The 25,236-nt window shown below is 36.7% G+C and overlaps 1 protein-coding gene across 3 annotated transcripts in view; it reads left to right on the top strand.

The window, feature by feature from the left end:
- The first annotated feature begins 2,339 nt into the window (after nucleotides 1-2,339).
- Nucleotides 2,340-25,236, top strand: part of SHPRH (SNF2 histone linker PHD RING helicase) — a 54,918-nt gene continuing 32,021 nt past the window's right edge. For 2 of the 3 annotated variants that reach the window (XR_010068341.1, XM_063308983.1), the window contains exons 1-12: nucleotides 2,340-3,000; nucleotides 4,549-4,678; nucleotides 7,831-8,046; nucleotides 9,582-9,660; nucleotides 10,270-10,420; nucleotides 12,756-12,861; nucleotides 13,758-14,014; nucleotides 15,112-15,783; nucleotides 17,897-18,148; nucleotides 19,941-20,019; nucleotides 20,358-20,521; nucleotides 20,608-20,864. Coding sequence is in view for 2 of the 3 variants with exons in the window: in XM_063308983.1 (XP_063165053.1) it covers nucleotides 2,362-3,000; nucleotides 4,549-4,678; nucleotides 7,831-8,046; nucleotides 9,582-9,660; nucleotides 10,270-10,420; nucleotides 12,756-12,861; nucleotides 13,758-14,014; nucleotides 15,112-15,783; nucleotides 17,897-18,148; nucleotides 19,941-20,019; nucleotides 20,358-20,521; nucleotides 20,608-20,864 (3,002 nt within the window). In the remaining variant the exon portion in view is untranslated. The remainder of the gene's footprint in view (nucleotides 3,001-4,548; nucleotides 4,679-7,830; nucleotides 8,047-9,581; nucleotides 9,661-10,269; nucleotides 10,421-12,755; nucleotides 12,862-13,757; nucleotides 14,015-15,111; nucleotides 15,784-17,896; nucleotides 18,149-19,940; nucleotides 20,020-20,357; nucleotides 20,522-20,607; nucleotides 20,865-25,236) is intronic. The other variant, XM_063308996.1, reaches the window with a different exon arrangement.

A 25,236-nucleotide genomic window follows, 5' to 3' on the forward strand; every position in this document is an offset into this window, starting at 1 on the left:
CGGTCTGGAAGTAATTTACTACCGCCTTCTTCCACGTTTGTCCAATTTCTTCTCCTGGGATTTCTCCACGGTCTCCCTTCCAAAGATTAACCAAATCAGACCATGCTTAGCTTTTTCGAGATCAGCCAAACCTACATTTTATTACATTTTACCCTGTAAAGGACAGGGCACAATCGCACGGAACAAGCGGCTTCTTCCTGGAGATGCCTCCGTCTTTTAGCTCGCGAGCATCCAAGAGAACCGACGTAAGCTAGTCCTTTTGCCGCAGCACCAACCGAGCAGAGCCTCTGCAGCACTTCCCTCCGTCCTGACAGAAACAAGGCAACTCTCCCCTGGGCGGCCGAGCGCATGCACGTACGTCCCGGACGCTGTAGCGTCACTTCTCCTGCGCCCGTGCGCCAGCCGGCAGGGCCGGGGCCCGCCGCGGGCCTTTGCTGCCTGTCGGTTGGCGTAACCTGCTGGCTGGTGTCTCGGGACGCCTCCCTCTCCCGCGGCTGCCGGTTCGGAGGCGGTTGCTGTGCTGTTTCGGGCTCAGACGCGGTTTCCTGCACGGACATCCAGAGCGGAGCCGCGCGGTTCACGCAAGCTGGTTGCACTGTCAGGTAGGTTGGACCGAGAAGCATCTCTTGGCGGAAGGGGCTTCGGTCTCGTTTTCGCCTCCGTCTGGTGCCTCCACGCGCCTCTCCGCTCGTTGGTGCCTAGCAGTAGGCCCGAAGATTTGTATCCCCCACGCCGTCCTCCGTTGTCTTCGTATCTCCCAGCGGTTCTCCCCTGCCAACTTGCCTCAGTCTCTGCGGAAATAGGGAATGTCCGCTTGTCTTCTACTGTACCCCCGGCTCCAGCGTTCTTACATTCCTGCAATGCAATGAAAGGACAGCAGCTTTTATTTCATGGGGCCCTATGAAGTTGATTTGAAATAAGCAAATTCTTAGCCATCCCTTCAGATGTGATGCAGAAATCTAATCATCACCGTCATCTAAAATGTGTAGAGGTTATTAACGTTATGGATATTTTTAGTATACTTGATATTGTGTTGTTATGATTAATTGTACTGCATTATTGTTTCAGTTTCATTCTGTATCTGTACTACACTTAGCTACAAGTGCATAATAAACAAACAACTACTAGTGCTATTACAGTTGCACAAGGGAGTGAGGCAAGGCAACAAACTTCAGGTAAAGGTATCTATATGTGGAGCCAAGGATTGCAATAGGCAGATTAATGTTAAAGGCACTTGAAGGTAATGGAAATAAAGGCCGAAAGTGGGGTGGTTGGACTTGTACAAAATTTAAAAAGTGGCCTCTTCTGCCTACTCTTTTTGGGGGTTTGAGTAGCAGCCTATTAACACAGAAAAGGCAAAATAGAAGCAAGGACTTTCAAGATTGCTAATGCAAAGCAGACATAGTAAAGCAGTTGTTTGAGCCCATGTTGTGTTTTTCAGAAGCACTCCTTAAAAAACTGAAGCAAGTGACTTCAGTTGTCTGGTGAGTGGGTAGCTGATCAAACCAATAAATAAGATCACAAGTTGCAAAGACAGACTGAAAATTGGAGTGGAAAATATAATGATAAAAACAAAGTTTTAAAAATTAGCAAGGAATTGGAGGCTCTAGGAATACACATGTGTACTTCCCATAGTTGTTCCCTCAACTTCAGGAAACAAATTTTAAATTTTAGGAAAAAAATATTACAGAAATGGAAAAAGAAAGCATAACGAAGAATTGGAACTCTTAGAAGCCTGCACTCTGTGATCCCTTGAACATGGCCCCTTAAACATTTAGTTTCAAAAGATAAACAAATTGTAATTATGTCTTAAGAGGGACAAAGTGGGGTTTTTTTTTGATCATGTAAAGAAACAAAGGCAGAAGAATGCATTCTCGGCTAGATTTTCTTAGTACTTAAACACTAATACACGTACACACACAATTGAAGTTAGTATTCCTAGGATTGGTTATGGAGTTGAAATTGTGGCTGGAGAAGATAAATATCAAATAAGCACCTGTAATCCAAAGATTTTTAATGTATTGCTTTTGAGAATGCATTTCCATGTTTTCTGAAGTAGTGTCCCAGAGACCATAGGATATGTTCATTCTGAAAAGTCAAAGTAAGACCTCTAGTTTTGAAGAGCAATTTCTCTGAGTCAGTCTCCGAGACTAGCTTTTTCACAGATGGGAAGTCCTGATGCTGAACCCCAAAGTGAACAAGACGAGCGGACCAAAGTTTCTTGTTAGATGTTGTACCTAAAATAGTTCTTTGGCAAATACTCTAGATTCTTATTAAATCAAAATGTAATGCTCTATTCAGGAACCTAAGCTGACCGGTAATTATCTGTGTTACAGCAATTAGCAGTAGTGAAATACCAAAATGAGTCGCCGTCGAAAGGGTGCTCCTCCCATGAGGATGAATGAAGAGAAAAAGAAGCAACTCTGCTGGAATATGCATGATGACCAGAAAAATGAAATGATAGATTTAGATATAATGGGTGAAGACCATCCTGTTGCAGGTACAAGTTCATCTTCTACTGCACTTATTGTGATAAATGATGATCGTGGGCATGAAGACTTGACTCACAAAGAAGAGAACCTAAAATCCCCAAACTTCTCAACACTCATAGATGAAGCAGAAGATTGTTGTCATCCTTTGCCATCTATATCCATACGGCTAAATATTTTGATACTTCCTTATTGTCCTGATCCTCCCTGGAAAACCTTGTTTGGAGAATTTACACTTCAGCTTCTTCCTGAACAACATTTAAATGAGAATATCCAGAAAAAGGGGTTGACGTTGATGACAGCAGAAGTTAGTGATCATCTGCATATTCTTGTCCATGCGAATGATATTGTAAAGGTGGACAAAGGGGAAGAATCATTACAGAGTACTTATGAAGTAGATCTGTTAGTTGAATCATCTTTAAATAATGAAATTTTGGAAAATTTAATGTGGCTGCAGAAGAAAAAAGTAATTGTACTGTATCACAGACCTGGAGATGCCCACTATTTAAAGGTATTTGATTTATGTAATTAATAGGACGTATTTAGTGCTGAGTATATTTGAAATTAAGAATATGTAGAAAGGGTACCTGAACAGAATATTGAAACTGTGTTCTACTTGCACATGGAAAATACGTTAGCATCAAAGACAGGAATCTCTCCTTCAATTTATTCTATATACAAAATAGATTTTTCTAGATTTTATTCCTTTGCAGTGTCTGTTAATTAGCTTCTCTGAACAAAATGTTAGTGATGCCCACTAAAATAATGAGAAGTCTTGCCCCTGCATATCTTAGAGTATGGTTTTCATATGTTTTTAATTTTCTGTTTGGATCTGCAAATAAAACTCCCCCCCCCCGAGAAAGTTTAAAGCTGCTGTTCAGTCTGTAACTCATTATCTAGACTCATAAGATGAAAATTTTTTCCTATTTCTCTAAATTTGAGGAATTCTTTACCTGTAAATTGGATTTGAGCTGGAATCTTTATTAAATAAATCAAATAATGTGTGTGCGTATATACAGTGTGTGTGTGTGTATAAATTTAAATAATTAAAGGTAGGTCACAAATATAAGCTACTAACTAAATTCAGTTTTATAGTTTTATAAAGAAGAAGTACTTTTGATACAGCCATATTGTTATAAACAATTCTTTTATTAAATCCCCCATTTTTTTTTTAATTTGGCAGATTTTATTATGAGGGCATTTTTTAAAAGAGATAGTTCTGAACTGTAGACCACATATTATCCAGGAGTTAATTATTGGCTCTCCTAATGTTTTCTGCAACTTCAGTTTAACTTCCCTAACTTTCACTGAGTCTGTGAAAGGGCTTATTTATTATTCCTGCTCTGCTTTCCTGGTTTAAATACCACCTATAGAGATTATGATCTCATGGAGAAGGAAATGCAAATATCCGATTAGATTATGCTTCAGTGTGTTGTGAACCCATACCGATAACTCTGTTGGGTGATTTAATTATGGGTCTCCTGCATTACATGTAGTTTGGCCCTCAGTCATCTTCACCCAAGATTCTCAAGCCCAATTGCCTTACTAATGGGATGTGCCTGTTTTGGGGACACACAGGAAGCAGCTTTCTCTTCCTTTGCAGCTAATAATTGGAATATATTTCCTTGACATTCACAGATAGTTTTGATGTCAATTTTTAAGGAAAGTATTAAAATATATCTTTATAACTTAACCTGTTAAATTACTTTCACTATCTTCAATGAACCCTTCTGTAACCTGGTGTCCTTTTCATTATAAAATGTGATGTCAGGTCTCATATTCCAACCAGTCTGATGGCTGAATCTTCTAAGAATTGGTTCAGTATAGTCGAAGAAAACCAGGTTGGGAAAGGCAGTTTTAATGTACTCACTATGATTTTAATTTTTTTTTATTATGATGTTCTTATTATTTCTACTCTTCCTTGCTTATTTCTTAGCAGAAGTATTTAGTATATTAATAATAAAAATATTAATTATTTATATTATTTCTATCTCATTTTGTTAAATATTCTAAAGTTTGTCTAAACTTTTTTTTTCCCCCATGAACATTTAATTCACAGGTTGGAATATATCTCCTTGAACTTGGCATAAGTAAGTTAGAATTCCTTAGTGATGGTGGGGGAAGAATAAGAAAGGCCAATCTACTCCTTCAGAAACTGATGGAAAAATTTTACCACTTTGTAATTCCAGGTAATCATATTCTTCAGACCAGATCCTTAAAAATGTATGTTTATGAACTATATTATTACTTAATTATGAATTCTGGCAGAATCTGTGCCATCGTTTGTCTGTTTTCTCTATATTCTGTTAGGTTTTGGCTCTTTACTGCAAGTTGTACTAAGAAGGGCAGCCCTTGCTCATTTCTTCAATACAAGGTTAGCATAAGTTGGTTGCTAGGGAAATGCTTGCCTTTCCCTCCCAAATATATTGCAACTGTATGTATGCAGCTAGGTTTGTATTAGGCTAAGATTCACAGTATAAGTACTGATATTTTCGCTGTAAAAGTCCTGAGAAAAAGACATGAGTGAGGGAGTACTTTGTAGATACTCCATTTCTCTCAGCTAGTCTAGTATTACCACATCTGCTACATAAGAAATTAAAGAGAAGGAACTAGATAGATTTGGAGAAATGAGAATATTATTATAGACAGTTTGGATTGTTATCATTAATTTGAGCATTTTATTGTGGAAATGTGTGTAATCATATGCAGCTCTTAACTATTTGCTGTTTTGTCTCTCCTTTTAACTATGTGAGCTGCCCAGAATCATTTGGGAGTTGGGCATCCTTCCAAATCTAAATAAATCACATTCAGCAACCAACCTTCAACTTCATATTCAAGCAAAGTTTGTGTAATTCAAGCCTATTCACTTTATCATGCACTTTTTCTAAATCAATAAAAGTGCAATAAACTAACTTTCTCTGTAAACTGCTGAAGAGCAAGAATCTATAAGGAAGTGTCCTAACAGTCAGGAATCATGCTGAGACGAGGAGTAGGTCTCTAGTGTTTATTACTGCTACATAAGACAGAAAATCCTAACAAACTGAAGAAGCGTGGGAAAACCCAGACAGATAAACCCCGAAAGTTAAGGCGGGTCTGATCTGTGTCTCTTTGAATGGTTGCTTAATTCCTCAGTACTACGCATGCGTTTTCCACCCTGGATCGAGGCCCCTTCCTGCTCGCCATCAGTACTCATGACAGGAAGCTTCTGCCCAGCATAAAGTCATTCTACACTTTCCCAATTTTGTCATCTCTCATTAACATTTAAGTCAGGATTCTGCTGAATGCATTCCCAGGTACACTTAGTTTCCTTATGCTTTTTGCATTTATTTTTGTTTCCTTTCACAATAACTGTGTTCCTTCATCTGGCACAGGTGCAGTCTTCATGTTAAACAAGGTGCAGTCTTCATGTTAAACATAGCTATTCTGAAAACTCCAAAAACAAACTGCATGTCCTAACAACCAGGAAACACACTGAGACAATGAACTGGTCTCTAATGTTTATTGCTAGTACTTAACAGGAATCCTAACAAACTGAAGAAGCGTGGGGAAACCCCAGACATATAACCCCCAAGGGTTAAGGCAGTCCCGATCTGTGTCTCTTTGAATGGCTGAACAGTTCCTCAGTGCTACGCATGCGCTTGACAGTCTGGATGGGAGCCCCCTGCTCGCCATCCTTACTCATGACACTGCACCTGTATTTTAACATTTTTTTGGGTATACTAACAATGCCTTTGTCCATACTATTTTGCAACATTCTCACAATGCTTATTATTTAACATCATTTTTTTTTCTTGGACACTAACATAGCATTTGTTTTAATTCCATTTTTGACATATCACTATCTTTCTTATAGACATTTTTTAAAACGCTTCTAGCATTTCTTCACATTAGTTAAATCCCAGGTCATTTATCACTTCTATTCTTAATTTCATTCACTTTGTTTAATCTTCTTCACCTGATTGCAAAACAATTTTTTTAATTTCCATTAAAATTACTCTCCTTTTTCTCTGCCTGTTTTATGCTTAACTGCTTTTTGTTCTCTTGTTCTTTGTAATGTCTTTGTCTGTCTGGATACAATATACAATATATATCTCTCATCCTCAGTTTTTGCAACAGTCATGTTCTTATATGCTTTTTTCCTCATCCCCAGTTCTTTCACTTTATCATTCCACCAAGCCTGTTTTTTTATACTTCTCATTAGTATAACTCAACACACTTAATTTAGTACTCTGAATCCTAATTCTTTTCATTCTGTTTTCACATCTTCCACAATTTCCACTGCCCATTCTGCTGGGAGATCAATCTGTCTTCCCATACTTTTTCATACAGGATTTGTATTTCTCTTTCTCACTTGTTCTATTTTCATTCTCATTGCTTTCACTTTTTGTCTTTTCTTCCACATCCATTTTTTCCAAAATCTACTTTTAACACTACCAAATAGTACTTTATTTCAGAACATCTCATCATTGTTGTATCCTTTATTAATTATCTCACTTTTTAGTTCAGTCAAATCAGTTAGGTCTTTAGATTTATATTCGTTCCTTTATCATGTATATGTACAAATAGATGCTTAAACTACTTATTAAAAAAGTGTCTCTTTCTAGGCAGATAACTTACCACAGAGCTTTTCTTATTTCATTCCCATCTCCCATTCATGTCACCTAACTGAATGGATTGCATTAATTTGCACAGTTTTCCCTCAAACTCATCTCAACGCTCACTGGAATATATCACCAACCTAGGGGTTCCTAGATTCATATGGACGTATAGTTACATAGATGACACCAATTTATACTTTCTGACATACATTTTAGAGTTTTCATTTCGAATGAAACCTGCTGTTTCAGTTTCCTGAATGTATTTAGCTCCACTCCACAAGGTCAGGCCACCTTAATTAAATGTATTTATTTATGCAATTCATTAATAAATAAATGAACAAGTATGTGAACAAGAAATGAACAAGTATAATGTTTCTGACTCATTTGTTTAATTGGGTTCTCTTTATCTAGTTTTAGGACTTGTGTGAAAACAGATCACATTTTAGATCATATTTATGCAGAAATACTGAAAATTCAATATTCAAACTGGTTCACAAGTGTTTAAACACCACTGTATATTTCTTGTAGTCAATTCACAACATTATTCTTTCATCAGACATTTGATCATATCTTTGTATTTTGAGGGAGTTGTTTTCTTATTCCCCTTCAAAATCTTGGAAACATTGTTGCACTAGATTAATCTTTTTAGTGTTCAGGTACTTTTTTCAACTTTTTATTTCTTACTTTACTTTAAAAATATTTCTGATGTTGCTGATAGCCAATAGCACTGTACATTTTTTTAGACATTCTGGAAGAAGATGAGGAGTCTGACAGGGATATAGAACGGCAAAATATTGAAGAGCTGTATGACTATGTGAGGCATGTACACCAAAAAGAGATAAAGTTTTTAAAGGAGAATGTACAACATTCTGCATTGATTCCTGTGCTCAGGCCATATCAAAGTGAGGCTGTAAATTGGATGCTGCAACGTGAGAACTTTAGAAATATACCTACCAATGGTAAGTATCTCAAAATAGTAGCATGAATGTATATATTGAACATGTTAATGGCAGAATACATGATGACGTACTTGTTATGAGTGGGTTGCCAGTTCCTTCTTTTGGCTAATGTGGCTTAAGGACATCCTTAGAAACTGTAGGAATATCAGCAAATACAATGGCCAGTTTGCATATTAGATCAGTAGAAATATTAACATATAAAATGTGTTGTATATTAGATAAGCAGTCCTCAAACATTGCCTCAGTAGTGACATTCTAATCTATCATTTGTTTCTAACAAGTGCCCCCCTTGCCAACCCATGGCAGCCTCTAGTTAAGAATAGCCAGTCAGAGAGATCCCAAACAGTTTCAGAGACACAGACATTGTAAGGAGACCGTTTATGGAATACTTTTATATTGTGGCGGAGATGGGGGCGGAGATACAGTTAGTCAGCTGTTTCAAGTTCCCGAGAGTTCATAAGTCTCCCAGTGCTGAGTATCAGAATTTTCTGAAGTTGCCTGTGGTACATATGCTTTTTTGCTGCCTCTTAGTTTGAGATAATACACCATTCTTCTACTAGCAACTAGTAATGCATGTCTACATTTTATAAATGTCTCTGTGCTGCTTTGAGTCTTACCCATTGGCAGACTGGCTGGTTGCATGACAGGATCTTTGCTTTTGAAGATCTCTCTGTATTCGGCAGAATTCCCAGCAGCTGAAGGAATGCAGGCTTCTCATACCTTATCAGAATGGTATCTACTTCACGGGCCTTGAAGACCTGGTTCTGTGCTGGAGCCTAGGGTCCTCGGTGTATGATACGGCCCATCTCTTGGTTGTGTTAATGGTTGTTTTTTATGATTTTCCCAACTGCTGTGTGTTTTTATTTTTAGCACATGTTTGTGTTTTTATTTATTTTAATATTGTAAGCTGCCCAGAGTTAAGTATTTGAGATTGGCAGCTATGTGAGTCGATTAAATAAATAAACAAACCCAGCATTATGAAACTTCTATACAGGTAGTCCTTGCTTACTGACCACTCGTTCAGTGACTTGTTCAAAGTTATAAAGGTTCTGAGAAAGGAGATTTATGACCGCTTCTCGAAGTTGCAACCATCACAGCATTCCCACAGTCACATGATTGCAATTTGGGTGCTTGGCAACCAGCGCACATTTACAACGGTTGCAGTGTCCCACAGTATGGGACCTTCACAGCCAGCTTCTGACAAGCAAAGTCAATGGAGAAGCCAGTAGGAAGTCTCAAATTTTGGTCACCTGACAGTGCGCTTAATGACTGCAGCTGGAACTGATGTTGTAAGTCGGTGCAGTCACGTGATGATTCACTTTATGACTGTGTTGCTTAGCAACAGAGTTGCCAGTCCCACTTGGGGTTGGTAAGTGAGGACTACCTGCATTTTTATACCAAGTACTCATTTAGCTAAAATGTTTCCACAGAATGAGGAATGAGTCCTCAGAGCTTCAATTTGGACTTTCAGGTTTGAGATGAGAAGAAATGAGAAGTTCAATGGATCTCATTGTCTTGTTCCTTTCTTTCTTCAGCAAATGCCCTTCACTACTTATGGAGAGAGTTTATTACTCTAGATGGACTAAAGCTCTACTATAATCCTTTTACTGGCTGGTAAGGATAGACTGTTTTAGTATTATGTCCAAAAGCCTAATATTGAAACAATTATCACACTTAAGCCTTTCTGTAAGAAAATATCTTGGTTTTCTATGATTCTTTCCTTGAATTGAACTCCAAAAATGCAATGTAGCTTATTTTAAATTCTTCTCAGTGGAAAAAGGAAATTGAATTAAGAATATCTCCCTTTCGTATTTGGAAAATCTTTATTTAATAAGTGTTGGGTTGTATAGATTGTATATAGTATAAATAGGTGAGAAGACACTAGGATTAAAATAATTTCATGAATTAATTTTGTTTTGCATAAATCGTAGTTATTATAAACTCAAACATTTATGCTTAATACAGGATTTTATGCAATTATGTATATCCTCTGAATTATATTTGTCAGTGGAATTATTCCTTTCATATCTGTTCTAGAGGATTTGAGGACTCCTTGATGTATATTTTGAAGGCATGGTGGGGGGCGGACGGAGCAGAACAAGAAGTCCCATTGAATGAGTTCTATCATATTAAGTGTAGCTGATACATATTTAAAATTCTATATATTGAATTCAGTAGTTCAGTTGAGTTTGTAACAAAAAGCCACATTTTTTTTATTTTCAGTGTGATTCATGACAGACCTGCTGCTGGACCTCAGTGGCCTGGAGGAATATTAGCAGATGAGATGGGCCTTGGAAAAACAGTAGAAGTTTTGGCTCTTATTTTGATGCACACTCGTAAGGATGTCAGGCAAGATGCTCTGATGTTGCCAGAGGTTAGTGACCTGCAGTGTGAGTGGATGAAAACAGTACCAATATTCAAAAGCTGATTCAGTCCATTGATTGTATTTGGAAGTTATATTTGGAACATGTACGTGATTGTTTCTCCTAAATCTGTCTCTTTTGAAGTTTGTAAAACAATTTTCTGTGACCTTTTTATTTTTCTTTTGTAATTAGTATCAAGATAAAAGATTCAGTACTATGCTATAAAATTTGAATTGAAATAGAAGGTTATGTTACAACATAAAGCGCTACTCGTAGCGTTCCTGCATGATTCATAACAATCTTCATTCTCAAGCATCATTTTCTTAATGTGTATTTGGCCTCCAAAAATCTAGTTGATTATCAGAATAATTACTGATAATTAGTTAAATAAACAACTAAACCAATACTTTCAGCATTAAAGACTCAGATAGAAATGTTAAGTCCTGAAATAACCAGATGGATATTTATATTGATCATTAACTGGTTAAAGAACAGGACACAAAATAGACTTTAGTGAGTAGCTTGCATAATAGAGAATGAGGAATAATTCTTAAAACCATGTTTGGATTGGTATTATATAAATAATGTTATGAACAGCTATGCCTGTTGAATTTATGAACAAATGTGTCTTTAATCCAGGGACTGACAAACTCCAGAATAAATGTTGAATCCCATAAATAAAATAATTTTTAAATCACCAGAATTTTGTGTGAAACTGCAGTATTTTTTAAATGCCTGAGTTAGTGTGTGAGGCTGCATGGTGTTTCCAGGGAGAGGTGGCTGAAAAGGTGACCAAACAGCGTGGTAGATGAAGGGTTTAGGGGGCAGTGAAATACCAGTTTCTGAAGTAGATTGAAAAGAAATGAACATGCAAGCAGACTGCATATTGCTCTTAAAGATAATCACCAGGATAGATGAATTGGAAATGGAAAACAATATTGTTAAATTATAGATTAGGGAAGCAGAAAAAAGCTAAAGGTGTATACTTAACATGTATACATTTATGGCTTCAAAACTAAAGGCTTGGGCTGTGTGTGATTGACAACCTAATCAAAATGTCACTTTTGTAATACATGGAAAAAATGCATACTAGGTTTTATGAAGAAAGTTGTTTAAAATCAGTCGGCTCTATATCATTGTGCTATTAAATAAATCTGGTGTAGCTGCATTTTAATAATGTGTCTGATTCTTTTTATACTGAAAATGTGCAGAAACAATAAAATTGTCAGGATTACAGCAATATTTCTTTACCCCTGGAGAAAAGTTAAAGTTACCCCAACTAAAACATTTTAAAATTATTTTGTTAAAAATATCAAGCTAACTAGGAAGGATATGATAGTCCAATTATAATATTTTTTGCTCTCTTTATTCTTGGATTATTCATGACACAGTTAAATTAGAAATATATTGCAAAGTGTTATGATGGTTACCAACCTACAGGATTGGAAGTTCAGTAATTTGACCAATTTGTAGATAGGTCTATGATAGTTAAATAAAATTTGCTTGTGCAGAGGCGGGATACATCTATAATTCTGTTGCTGAAGTATAGGCAAAAGAAAAGGTGTCTTTTTAGAAACATATGTCTGGCCACTCTTGAAAACAGAATGCTGAATTAAATGTACCCTTGCTGTGATCCAGTAGGCCTGCTTTTATGGTTGCATGTGGTATCTTTTTGATTTTTGATTTTTTTTAAATTACAGTTTTATGAGATAAATGATAGAGTTTCTTATGTGCGCATTTTCCCTTATTTTTACCTTAAATTGCTTCCTTTTACTATTACAATAATGTAATAATCATGATACCCACTATAGATGGCCCTTGTTATCTATGGCTTTTCATATCTGCAATTGGAAAATACCGGGCAGATCTTGTTTTCTGTGATAAAGCATTCTGTGTAACTGTGGTTTTCGCCATGTAGCTCTGTTCTAGAGTGTTCTTTGCGTATCTTACGCATGCACAAAATGGCTGACAAGCTTTTTCACATAAGCACAGTATGCTTTTTCACAGACTTGTTATTCATGGTTCAGCTGAAACAGAATCTCATGAATAAACAAGGCCCACCAATATATTTAAGTTGGTGAAAAGGTCAGTATTTCTAAATACTGCTTTTAGAAAATAATGTTTAATTATTACAATTTCTTTCTCCAGTCTTAATTCTACAGTGTTAATAAAAATATTATTGTTTGACACTGAATTGTTACAACAATTGTTAAAATTTCTAACTAAATTCTTATGTTTTGGTAAAACTGGTGGACCATTAATTAAATATACAGATATTTTGTCATGCCTAACATTTGTTAATTATTAGGTAAACTGTGACATAATGATGTTAAAATTATATCTCAGGGGTTTTTAGTAAACTTCTTTGTTCCACCACAACCTGCTGAAGGAAGTAAAAAGAAAAACATAATGAAAATGGAATTTGCATTGAAGGAAAAGATCCAGTATCCTAGTAAGTATTTTTCAGCAGGTATCATTTGCATAACCAATATTAAGAAAAAACAGCTCTCTTTAGAGAAAAAAGTTAGTGCTGAAGTTTCTTTGTACGCATATATTGTCAAAGCCAATGCCTTAAATCCCAATATTAACTTTACTTATTTAAGGTACTGATAATACTGTCTCTCACAATATGTTCAAAGTACAACAAATAAATATAATTGTATGAGTTTTAATATTCATAATAATTAAAAACTAGAACTATCAAATTCCTAAGAAAATATTGTTTTATTTTCTCCAGGCAGTTATTTACTTATAAATCAATAAAACACGCATTTTTCTGAAACACCTGATAGCTATGTAGAAAATTTTTTTAAACCTGCCAAACATGCTTAATGTGCAATTGCTTTCTATTCATTAATGTTAATGAACTTTCAAGATAAGAGTTCTCTGTTTGAATTTTTTCCAGTACTTAATTTTTCAAGTCATTGCTATAAGATTTTTCCCTAGTGCGTATGTGGTTCTTGCAAGCCCCACAGCATTTATATTGATGGCAAATGTGGTTTGGAGATAATTTTTAATCTTTAAAATTATTTTAAAAGATCTTTAAAAATCTTTTTTTTAAAAAAAAATCTTTAAAATTATTAAATATGTGATGCTTTCTATATGAGGACTAATCATACCTTAGTTACATGTGGTAATTGAAAAATTATTGTTGGAGAATTAAAGTGCTATAGGTTAATAAGAAATTTTAAAAAACTATTTAAAATTGTTTGGCAGAAAAGATTACATCTGCAAATTAGTAACAAAAAAAAATTAAGCCAGTGCCTTATAAGTGTTATAATAAAATCTTTAAATTACTCTGCAATCTTTTTTCACAGCTTTGATTAAAATTATTCATACTTCATATAGGTTTGCGAGTGATGCTTTTAACAGCTATAAAAGAAATGAATGTGAAGAAGGGAGCATCGATTGTTGCAATTTTTAAGTATGTCCATGCCATGTATAAATACGATGTTCAGAGGAACCGTCGGATTCTTAAAAGAACTCTGGAAAAATTAATTGCTGAGAAGGTCATAGAGCAGGTCAAAGGCCATGGTCTTGCTGGCTCTTTCAAACTGGGCAGAAACTACAAGGAACAGATGTTTTGTAATAGATCCAAAAAACAGGTGAGCTGGAAGAAAAAGGATTTTTAGGATTATTTAAATATATGTTCTCTACTGTAATGAAGCTTATTTGGGGAAGGGGAATAAAAGAATGGCTGCTAGATCCATTGAAAGGGAATTAACAGAATTTCTATGGGAACATAGGTCATTTATTTAAAAATTAACTTTACACATGACAAGTACTTCTGCATCATCGTTATATCATGTTTAAAATACAGTGCCGACATCTGTAGAAAAGGTAATCTTCGTGTGTACAATTCTGTGCATGAAGCCTTCCACTAGCGCAGAAGCCCAGCCTTCTTCCATGTAGGTATTCAAGATGTACTTTCAGAAATGGAGGAAAGGGTTACATGATGTGTGTAATGGTTATGGGTGGGGCATATGTTCAGGTAACTTAATACTTAAACAGGTCTTACCTTCTAGAAAATCTTTCTGGACTTCCCATTCCTGTTCATGACTTCTTTTAAATAGTCATGAAGTTCATAGTAAGGTATCTTCTAAATTATCCCTGATCCTTTAAGTACATAGACATAATTGTACAAATTTTGGCAAAACAGAATTGCGTAAAGATCCCAGTTATTATAAATTAATATTATAAAGGAAAAATTATGTATCAAGTGTAGCATTAATAGGTTTTTTAATGAATCATAAGAAAAGTGCATTGTAATACTGTTTTTTTTAATTAACAAAGAACTGTTGTACTGAATTGAGAAAGGAAGGGAAACTGAAAATTGATGTATGCTTTAAAAAGTCAGCTTGGCGATTGCTAAACATACTATAAAGATGTATATTCCAATTGGGTACTGTCTCCTATCCCCATTTGGTATTGTATAAAGGTTAAGAGATAGTGGCTCACACACGTGATACAAGCCCCCTCCAACTTCGTGTCCATCAGATGTATTAGGCAAGAACTCCCAGAATTTCTCTGCTGGTGAGAATTATGTGAATTACAGTCTCAGCACATCTGGAGGGTGTCAGATTGGGGAAGGCTGGAATACAGCATGCAGAGTTGATGTTTTCCAGATCTCTCTTTCTTATAACTTCAGAAAATTACAAATTGGTACTAGGAAAATTAAGTTTAGTTTCTTTTATTTTTATAGAAAATGCAAACTTCAAATAGGTCTCAGAAGAAAATTTTGCCAAATCATAACACTAAAATCAAAGAATTGGATGATAAGGATGCATGTTCTACAAATGTTCTAAAGTTACCTCAGGTGATAGACATTACAGCAGAAGAACATGATTACTGTGCAACAAACAAAGATACTAGTGAATCGAACCTGGATTCTAAGAGTTGGAAAACTAAAGATTCTCAGTGTAGACCAACTGGCAATGTGCTTAAAGCCAAAGATGGGATATGCTGTAGTGTTGCTGTTCCTAAAAATATGGATGAAACTGAAGTGATGCAAGATGTCTTAGAAGACCAGTCTTCAGTCTGCCAAGAACACACTAGTATCTTTAAACAACACCCTGGTTCTATTTTTCCATTCAACACCTCTGATTACCGCTTTGAATGCATCTGCGGTGAGCTTGGCTTGGTTGACTATAAAGCTCGTGTACAGTGCCTGAACTGTCACCTGTGGCAGCATGCTGAGTGTGTGAATTATAAAGAAGAAAACCTTAAGATCAAGCCCTTTTACTGTCCCCATTGCCTTGTAGCAATGAAACCAGTTCCTACAGGAGCAACTCTCATCATCTCTCCAAGTTCAATCTGCCATCAGTGGGTTGATGAAATCAATAGGCATGTGAGGTCATCTTCCCTTCGTGTGTTGGTAAGAAGTGTTCTTTATAAAAACAATAGTACAATAAGTGTTCAAAGAATGTGATGGATCTCTGAGCTGTCTAGAGCTTTCCCAAATAGTTCCTTGTAAATATTTAGAACATAGTTACTGATTGTTGATACAATTATCCTTCCTGTCAAAAAGAACAAAGTAGAACAGAGGAACTGCAAAAATAAATGTATAGTATTAGGAATGTTAAAGCAGCCAATAGAGGTGCTTGCAAAGCACATGTGAGTGAAGCATTTCTGCTTAAAAAATAGCTGCATCCTGCCCCCAGTTGTCTGTGCTTGCGTGACCATGCACAGCTACCACTTCCACGTGGGTGGCCAGCAAAGTGGCTGTACATCCTCACATGCATGCAGGCAACTCAAGACAACTTTGAAATACTATGTGAGCCTTTCCATGGATGTTGCTCCTCTAAGCTCCAAGAGGAGTGTTTTGCTCACCCAGCACCTTTTGTCACATGCTCCTTTCATGTGCTTTGGCCAGCCATGTTTTATTTCACTTTGCTAAACTATGAAGCTGTCGCCATAACTTTAATTTTTTTTAACGAGAAAGAAAATGTTCAGCTTTATGATGGACAACCACTTTTTACTACACTGTGTGCACAATTATTTGGCAAGTTTTATTTTTGAGGATGAATTTCATTATTGAACAACTACAGTGCTCTCGGTCAATCCAAAATGTTAATAAACCTCAAACCTGAATATTTAAGAAAGTAAAAGTGAGGTTTTGGCTTTCTTAGGAGCATATTTATGTGTGCACAATTATTGGGCAACTATTAATGTGCAGAATTATGCAACTAAATGAAAAATGAAAATTCCCCCCTCTCGTTTATTTTCATCGGTTAAAGTGAGAATAATAAACAACTCAAAATATACAAATACACATTTCTGACATTTCAAACAAAAAATCAGTGACCAATATAGCCATCCTTCTTTGCAATAACAGTCATAAGCCTTCCATTCATGGAGTCTGTCAGTTTCTTGATCTGTTGACAATCAACATTTTGTGCAGCAGCAACCACAGCCTCCCAGACACTGTTCAGAGAGGTGTACTGTTTTCCTTCACCGTACATCTTTACTGGCTAGCCACGCAGTGGAGTACTTCAATGCATGCGATGGAGCATTGTCCTGCATAAACATCATGGTCTTCTTGAAAGATGCAGACTTTTTCCTGTACCACTGCTTGAAGAAAGTGTCTTCTAAAAACTGGCAGTAGGTTTGGGATTTGATTTTGAGTCTATCTTCAACCCAAAAAGGTCCAACTAGCTCATCTTTAATAATACCAGCCCATACCAGTACCCCACCTCCACCTGCTGGCATCTGAGTCGAAGTGGAGCTCTGCGCCTGTTACTGATCCAGCCACGGGCCCATCCATCTGGTCCGTCAAGAGTCACTCTCATCTCATCAGTCCGTAAAACCTTTGAAAAATCTGTCTTCAGATATTTCTTGGCCTAGTCTTGCCGTTTCAACTTATGTGTCTTGTTCGGTGGTGGTCGAGTTTCAGCCTTCCTTACCTTGGCCATGTCTCTGAGCACTGAACACCTTGGACTTCTGGGCACTCCAGGTAGGTTGCAGTTCTGGAATATGACAGCACTGGAGGATAATGGGTTCCTGGTAGCTTCACGTTTGATACTTCTCGAATCTTTGGCAGTTAATTTGCATCTTTTTTTCTCAACACGTTTCTTGCGACCCTGTTGACTATTTGCAACAAACCATTTGATGGTTCTGTGGTCACGCCCCAATATCTTAGCAATTTCAAGATCCCTCTGAAAGACTTTTTACAATTTTTGACTTTTCAGAGTCAGTTAAATCTCTTTTTTGGCCCATTTTGCCTGAGGAAAAGAAGCTGCCTAATAATTATGCACACCTTGATATAGGTTGTTGATCTCCTTAGGCCACACCCTCCCTCATTACACAAATACACATCACCTGATATGCTTATATCCAATAAGCATTCAGGTTTATACAGCTTGGAGGTGGAAAATATGCATAAAAATGATGATATGGTCAAAATACTCACTTGCCTAATAATTGTGCATACAGTGTATGTGGAAGTCTCTGACTGTCAACATTTGTCTTTTTCGGCAAAATCCATGCAGGTTTATCAAGGAGTGAAGAAGCATGGCTTCTTACAGCCTCACATCTTAGCAGAGCAGGAAGTAGTGATCACTACATATGATGTTCTCCGTTGTGAGCTGAATTATGTTGACATTCCACACAGCAATAGTGAAGATGGGCGCCGTTTCAGAAACCAGAAACGTTACATGGCCATTCCTAGTCCCTTGGTGGCTGTGGAGTGGTGGAGAATTTGCCTAGATGAAGCACAGATGGTAGAATGCACCACTGCAAAGGTGAGGCAATCTCTTAGGTATGACTCTAAATATGAATTATATTAAACATAAAGTGGAAGGAACTTCTGTTACTGTTTAACCAGAGAGATATAAACATGCCCTTCCACTTTATCCTTCAGAAGTGAGTAAACTATGAATTTCCCTTAGAGGTATTTGCTACTAGATACTTTCCCTGTTGGAGGTTTGATAGGATATGAAGCATAGTCCATTTTAAAATAATAACTTTACATAATGTATTCTGACAGTTTAAAGAAGTAGGTCATGATGGCTATTATACAGCTTCATGGCTTAAAGCAAGATACTGATTTAATGCTATCTCAAGAGGCACAAGATATGCACTTTGGATTTAGAAGATGTAAAACTGTTTGCATTGACTTGAAAAATGGCATTTATGCCCACTCCAGCAGCTGGTAGAAGATATTGTTAATACCGATTAATAGATTTTTAAAGATTACTATTTTATTTTACACTTTTATGTGCTACCCATTCCCAGATAGTTCAGGGAGCCTTATAGAAATATAAACTTGAAAACTCCACAGCTTCATAAAAAGCCTCTGAAACTGTGTAGATCCTCATTCAGTTGGGGTAAGAAATTATACCATGTACGACAGATAGATAGATACTGAGAAGGCAAAGCAGGAAAACAATTCAAGTAAATATGGATTTTTGGGAAATGTGATCAGAATAAAGCAGATTTGCTGTAAGAGAAGGACCTCAGTTGCAGTGGTTTAGTTGCAGTGATCTAGAGCAATGATTAGCTAACTTTGGGACCAGAGGGCACAGTGTTCCATGGCACCAGGAAATCCTGGTTCAAGTCCACTCTTAGCCACAGAAACTCATGGGTGACTTTGGGCCAATCATGTTCTCAGCCTAACCTATGTCACTTGGTGTGGAGAAATGGGAGGAAGGAGCATAGCTATAGCTATGTATGCTATCTTGAGCACCTGAAAGAAAGATGAGATAGAACTCTAACAGATGAATGGATGCCTTATCAAGCCTTCTGTGATGTACTTAGCAGTGAATATATGAAAGCGTACATACACACATAAGCTTCAGTTATGAGCATAACCTTCATTCCTCCATTTATACACAAACACAAAGCATATAAAGCATAGAAAACATGAAAAAAGAAACAGTTGTGGCTTGATCACCATTAAGAAGCTATCCCGAATAAAATTGTTTTCACAAGCTTGTGAAATGCCAGTAACAAGGTGGTCTGGCACAACCATCAGAGTTAAGGTGTTCCATAGTATTGGGGCTACAACATAGAATGCCTGTCTTTTGTTCCATGACCCCCCTCACGATGAGGGAGGTCAGGGTCTGGGGTAGGCACTCTCTAGTTGTCCTGACAGGATGGGGAGAATTATTTTGGAGAAGGCAGGTTCTAATATAGCCTGAAGTTATGCTATAACAGGTTTTATAAATAATAATGGGTACTTTGAATTGGACCTGAAAGCCTGCTGGAAATCAGTGTAGCAATTGAGAAATGGGTGTTTGACCAAGAAATAGGTGTTATATTAGCAAGTCTTACCTACCAGAAGCCCAAGAGCTGCATTCTGTGCAAGGTGTGGTTTCTAGATGATACTCAAAGAGAGCCACATGATGATAGTATGAAGCAATGTTGCAGGGTTTTCTGCTTCCTACTCCTACCACTGCATCAGCCTAAACTGGACAGAGGATCCACTGGATATTGCCTGGATCTTAACAGTGCTGTTTGCTGCCTAGCTCTTGGATTTAGCATTGTTCCTGCATGTCATGATCTTTTCTTACATTTTCTGTCATCCTGTATTAGGCTGCAGAAATGGCACTCCGTTTGAGTGGAATCAACCGCTGGTGTGTCAGTGGCACACCGGTACAGCGAGGACTGGAAGGTGAATGATCATAGATATTGTCTTTTAAGTTGACATCAGTGATCACTGACCTATATTTTGAAAACCGGCATTACTGGATGAATTGCTAGTAGATGATTTAGACTGTTTATAAGATGATGGGATATTCATTTTAATTTTTCAAAGAAGTCTAGCGGTAAATATACTATCCAAGTTTCATCAGTCCTTCATCCTCAAAAGAAAGCAATCTTAAAGCAGTTTAACTTGTCAGATGATGAGCTGAAGTAGATTATATTTTGAAAAATAATCACATTCATTTAAAAAGTTTTTGGAAAGATTGCAACCCGCATTCAGTAAACTTTACTCTTTCTCTGCCTCAGATTTGTATGGATTAGTACTTTTCCTTGGTGCTGATCCTTATTGGGTCAAATATTGGTGGGATCAGCTTCTGTATCGACCATACTGCAGGAAAAACACACAGCCTCTCTACAACTTCATAGCCAAGATAATGTGGAGGTCAGCAAAGAAGGACGTGATTGACCAAGTAAACACTTCAGTTCTAAGATCATGTTTTTAGATAACATTTTGTACCTAAACTTTAGTTGTTTATTATTGTTTTATTATTGTTAGATTCAGATCCCTCCTCAGACAGAAGATATACACTGGCTGCATTTTTCTCCTGTGGAGAGACATTTTTATCATCGCCAACATGAGGTGTGCTGCCAGGATGCATTGGTAAAACTCAGGAAGATTTTGGATTGGTCCCTCAAACTTAGCAGCCTGGATAGGAGGACAGTGACTTCCATTTTGTACCCTTTGCTGCGTCTGAGACAGGCCTGTTGTCACCCACAAGCTGTCCGTGGAGAATTCTTGCCTCTGCAGAAAAGGTTAATTTCACTTCTTAAAATGGATGTAGACTCTCATTATTAATATATGTATAGAAATATTGGTCTTTCAGTAGCTATTCTAAAAATAGACAGTAAATAAAATTCAGCAAGTTCACTGTATGGAAAGAAGCAACGTCAAGCACTTATTTGGAACTATGGGCCTGATGTTCCAGGCAGCAGTTCTACAGGCGATGTAGTACTTGTGGAATGTTCAGCCTTGAAGCTCTGTTTACATGACAGTGCTCAGAAATACCTACTGATATTCATACAAGATGGGTTTTTATTCAACCTACACATTGGGCATCATTACTACAGCTGCCAGTAGCCTTCGCATCCCATATGATTTTCCCATTTCTTCTTACTGTAGCTATATTTGGTTCCCTAATTACATAAAAAGTAATTAACCTTTTCTGACAAGTAATGTGGTCACTAAGCGTCAACACTGACTTGATGGCATATAATCAATTTTTAAACCTAAACAAAAATAGATTTACTCATCTCTTCTCTAGAGTATGTATCCTTGGTATTGTTGCTACTAAGTTCTATTTAATATTAACTACTATATTAATTATAATATCGTAGTTCCAGTGTCTATGCATCAAACTGGTACTATGCTAAACAATCACAAGCTGAGTTTTGTATACTTCCAATATACCATATAGAGACACTTGTTAACCAGTTAATGGTGACCTGCATTATGATCAAAGACTAATTGAGATAGGATGTCTAGAGGATGTTTGTGTAACTGCCCAGTTAGTTGCAGAATAACATATTGTATGTTACACTTAGCTACAATAAGAGACAGAGGACCTCTGTCTTCAGTATTCTACTTTAGTGCCCACAGTCTTTTCTTCCAGGTTTGCGTAGTTCTTCTGTTAGAAACTGTGGGAGGAAAAATGTTCTGATAATGGATAGGAGAGTCTTCATTGCCTTGAGCTCTGCATTCTGCATATGTGAGGCAGATCTGCTTAAAGATATAGGCCTGTTGGCATTACTGTACATTCCTGAACAATGGCTATCTCAAGAAGTAAGCAAAGATTCTGTTGAGAGAGAAGAAATTTGGAATAGTGATAGGAATCTGAAAACTGATCTTTTATTTTGCCTTTGATTAAGGACAGTAGTATGGATGAAACAAAAAATACATTTTCTTTCAAATCGGAAGAAACTAGTATTTTGCTTGTTCTGGGTTTTGGATGAAAAAAAAATCCAAATAAGTGAGTAGGACTCTGCCATACTCCACTTATTGCCCATCCCTGAGCATCTCCCCCGTTCCCTCAGTCACTGCTGATGTTCTTGCCAGTTTGCCTGCCTCCCCAATCTTCTGGGGCCAGGGGAAGGGCCACTGGCCATTGAAATATGTCTCACAGGGGTATCTCTGGCGGCAGCAACAGCAGAGAAAAGGAAAGGGCCTTCTCCTGGATCTTCCCATTTCTTTCCCGTCCTTCCCTCCCCTTCCTCTCCATAGCCACCAATGTCCCACTCCCTCTGAAATATTCCTGCCCAAGTGAAAATAGTCCCATTGCATTTCATGCACAGAACAAAACAATCCTGTTTGGTTCCATGCACTACCAAAACACCTGAAACATGTGTGCTTTGGTTTGAGCGCAGCTATCTGAAACCAACTGTTCTGTGTGCAGAATGGTTTGTGCATGAAACCTCTAGACCAGCCCTTATCAGCTATGTTACCCTGGAGGAACAATAATTTGTAGGTCTCAGGGAACCCCTGCATAAAAATGGCAAAAAATACAAAAATTTCACAGTACCATTCACTTCTAACCAACCCAATCCAGAGGTTCCTGGGGGAGGTATGGTAAACTGAAGATGGCTCTGTGAAAGCGGAACTGATGACCATGGCAAAGAACCAAAGAACCAGTGAGTAGGAACTTCTCCAGTTCCTTGGAACTTCTCTGGATAAGGAGAGGATGGGAGATCACCCACATGTGTTCTAGACAGCTGGTTCCTGAGAGGGGACTGCAGGACAGCAGTTTTCTGTGGGTTTGAGTGCCAGGAGACAACAGGATTAGCCATCTTGCTCACAATCGCTGCGGAGACTTTTAAAGGACACTAAGTTCACAAACCTCACTTTCTAATCTCTTTTGGAAATTGCTCATTAACTACTTCTAAGCTATTAGAGAAGTTTGGAATGCCAAGTTTGAAAATGTGAGTCTGCCTTTAGTCCTGAATGGAAGAAAACTTTCATTATAAGCTTAAGAATTTAAAGAATCTGAAGTGTATAGCAAAAAGCTAAATAAGATTTTAAATTTTATTTAGAAAGTTATAAACAGATTAATGGTCCAGATAAATCTGGAATATCGAAACTTTTACAATAAGATTTTGGAATTAATTATAAGTACAAACAGCTTCTTTTGGAAAATAGATCCTGTTTTTGGTTTTTCAAGACACAACATAGATAAATTCATGATTTCAAAAACTGGACACTAAAGGGGACTAAAGATTTTAGGTAGAGGAAGGATATACAGGCCTGCAAGATGGTTATGACAATAAAAATACTGAAGGAGACATTTGAAGAATGGAATCAGAAAATAGTAGCCATGATATCAACAATGTCAGTAATGATGTCTGCTTGTATGGGTAGATTATGTCCAAAATATGTTATTGAAGAAATGTCAGATGTAGAACAAATTTTATCTGACAAGATAGAGATGGTATTGAAAGTGGATTTACAACTGACAGGCCAAAAAAAGATCCATGTTTCACTGGATCTACAAAAGAAACTGGCTGAGGTTTTAAAATTTAAAAAGGAAATGCAAATGACAAACCAAGAGAGTGACCTAGATAATTTTTTCCTATTGGATTTACAAAAGAGGCCTTGAAGAAATCTGTGTGATAGGACAAAGAAGAAATTAAGAGAAATCAAATCCTATGACAATATTTGAATGAACTAAAGATTAAGACTGTTAGAAGTAAAAGGAAGGAATATAAATTTGGTTTATTTGATCAAGGTTAAAATAAGATATGTTGTTACTTCTGGCTACCCTTTTTGGACTTTCTGCTGACACTGGGACTTAAAAGGTGATGTTTTATGGATTTGTTTATAGATTGAGATGGGATATGGGATGAAGAGATTAATGTTTGTAACTAGAAAGGGTGAATAGCTACTAAATTTGTTTATACTGGTGATGAAGGTTAGAAGTCACTTCTTTATATATTTCTTTTCTTTTTCTTTATTATATTCTTACTTTTCTCTCTTTTTTCTTATTCCTTGCACTTTTTATTCCTCTCTATTTTCTTTAAGTTCAGTTTATATTAGATTTTACTATTATAATCAAAATTGTTAATAAAAATTATATATGAAAAAAATAACCTACCCAATCCACATTTTACAAGATTTACAACAACAGCAAAGTAAACAAAGTAAACAGCAAAGTAAAACAAACAGCAGGCCAACAACCGAGTAGTGGTACGTAAAAATTACCACCACTGTGAGCACTAGCATTGTCCTCTGTATGAAGTTCAAAAAATGATTTTTTTTTATTTTATTTTATTTTATTTTATTTTATTTTATTTTATTTTATTTTATTTTATTTTATTTTATTTTATTTTATTTTATTTTCAAACATGGTCTCTTTTGGAACCCTAGGTTCCACAGAACCTTACTTGAAAAAGGCTGCTCTATACAATAGTATTTTTGAAAGCAACATCTCCTTTCTGTAGAGTTTAAATAGATTAAACATATGTCAGATATTGAGTTTGTAAGGTAATTTATTCTCAAGTAAATAACCCAAATAATTTAGTTGGAAAGTGTCTAAAATTAATTGCTTCATTCAAGGCTAATTATTTACAATTAAATCAACAGTGTTGAAGAATCTCTCAATGTGTCCACCATGAATTAAGTCCAATTAAAATTCAGTTTATGGCCTGTAACTGAGAAATAATTGTAGTGATTAATTTTCTGTCCATTTTTGTTTTCTCTTCTCTTGAAGAAGGAATAGCACATTGGAGTACAATTTGCAGTTGACAGTTCATGCCCTCACCGTACTGGAAATTTTATACAAGCCTGTATTTGAAGGCTACTATTTCTCCTGACTTTTGCCATAATGGTTGTGTAAGCCATTGAAATTTCAGGAAATATGAAGGTAGTATATAGTGGCTTTAATCTTAAACAACAGATAGTTCTTGGTTAATGACCACTCATTCAACAACTATTCGAAGTTGTGACAGCACTAAATGAGTGATCGTTGAAGTTCCAGCAGTCTCAGCACCCCCACGGTCACATGATCACAATCCAGGCACTTGGCAAGCAGCTTGCACTTACAATGGTTGCAGCGTCCCACAGTCATGTGATCACCATTTGCAACCTTCCCTGCTGGCTTCCCACAAGCAAAGTTAATGGGGTTGTTGGCAGGGAAGG

Source organism: Candoia aspera, chromosome 1 (assembly GCF_035149785.1).
Source record: "Candoia aspera isolate rCanAsp1 chromosome 1, rCanAsp1.hap2, whole genome shotgun sequence".
NCBI classification, from domain to species: Eukaryota; Metazoa; Chordata; class Lepidosauria; order Squamata; family Boidae; genus Candoia; species Candoia aspera.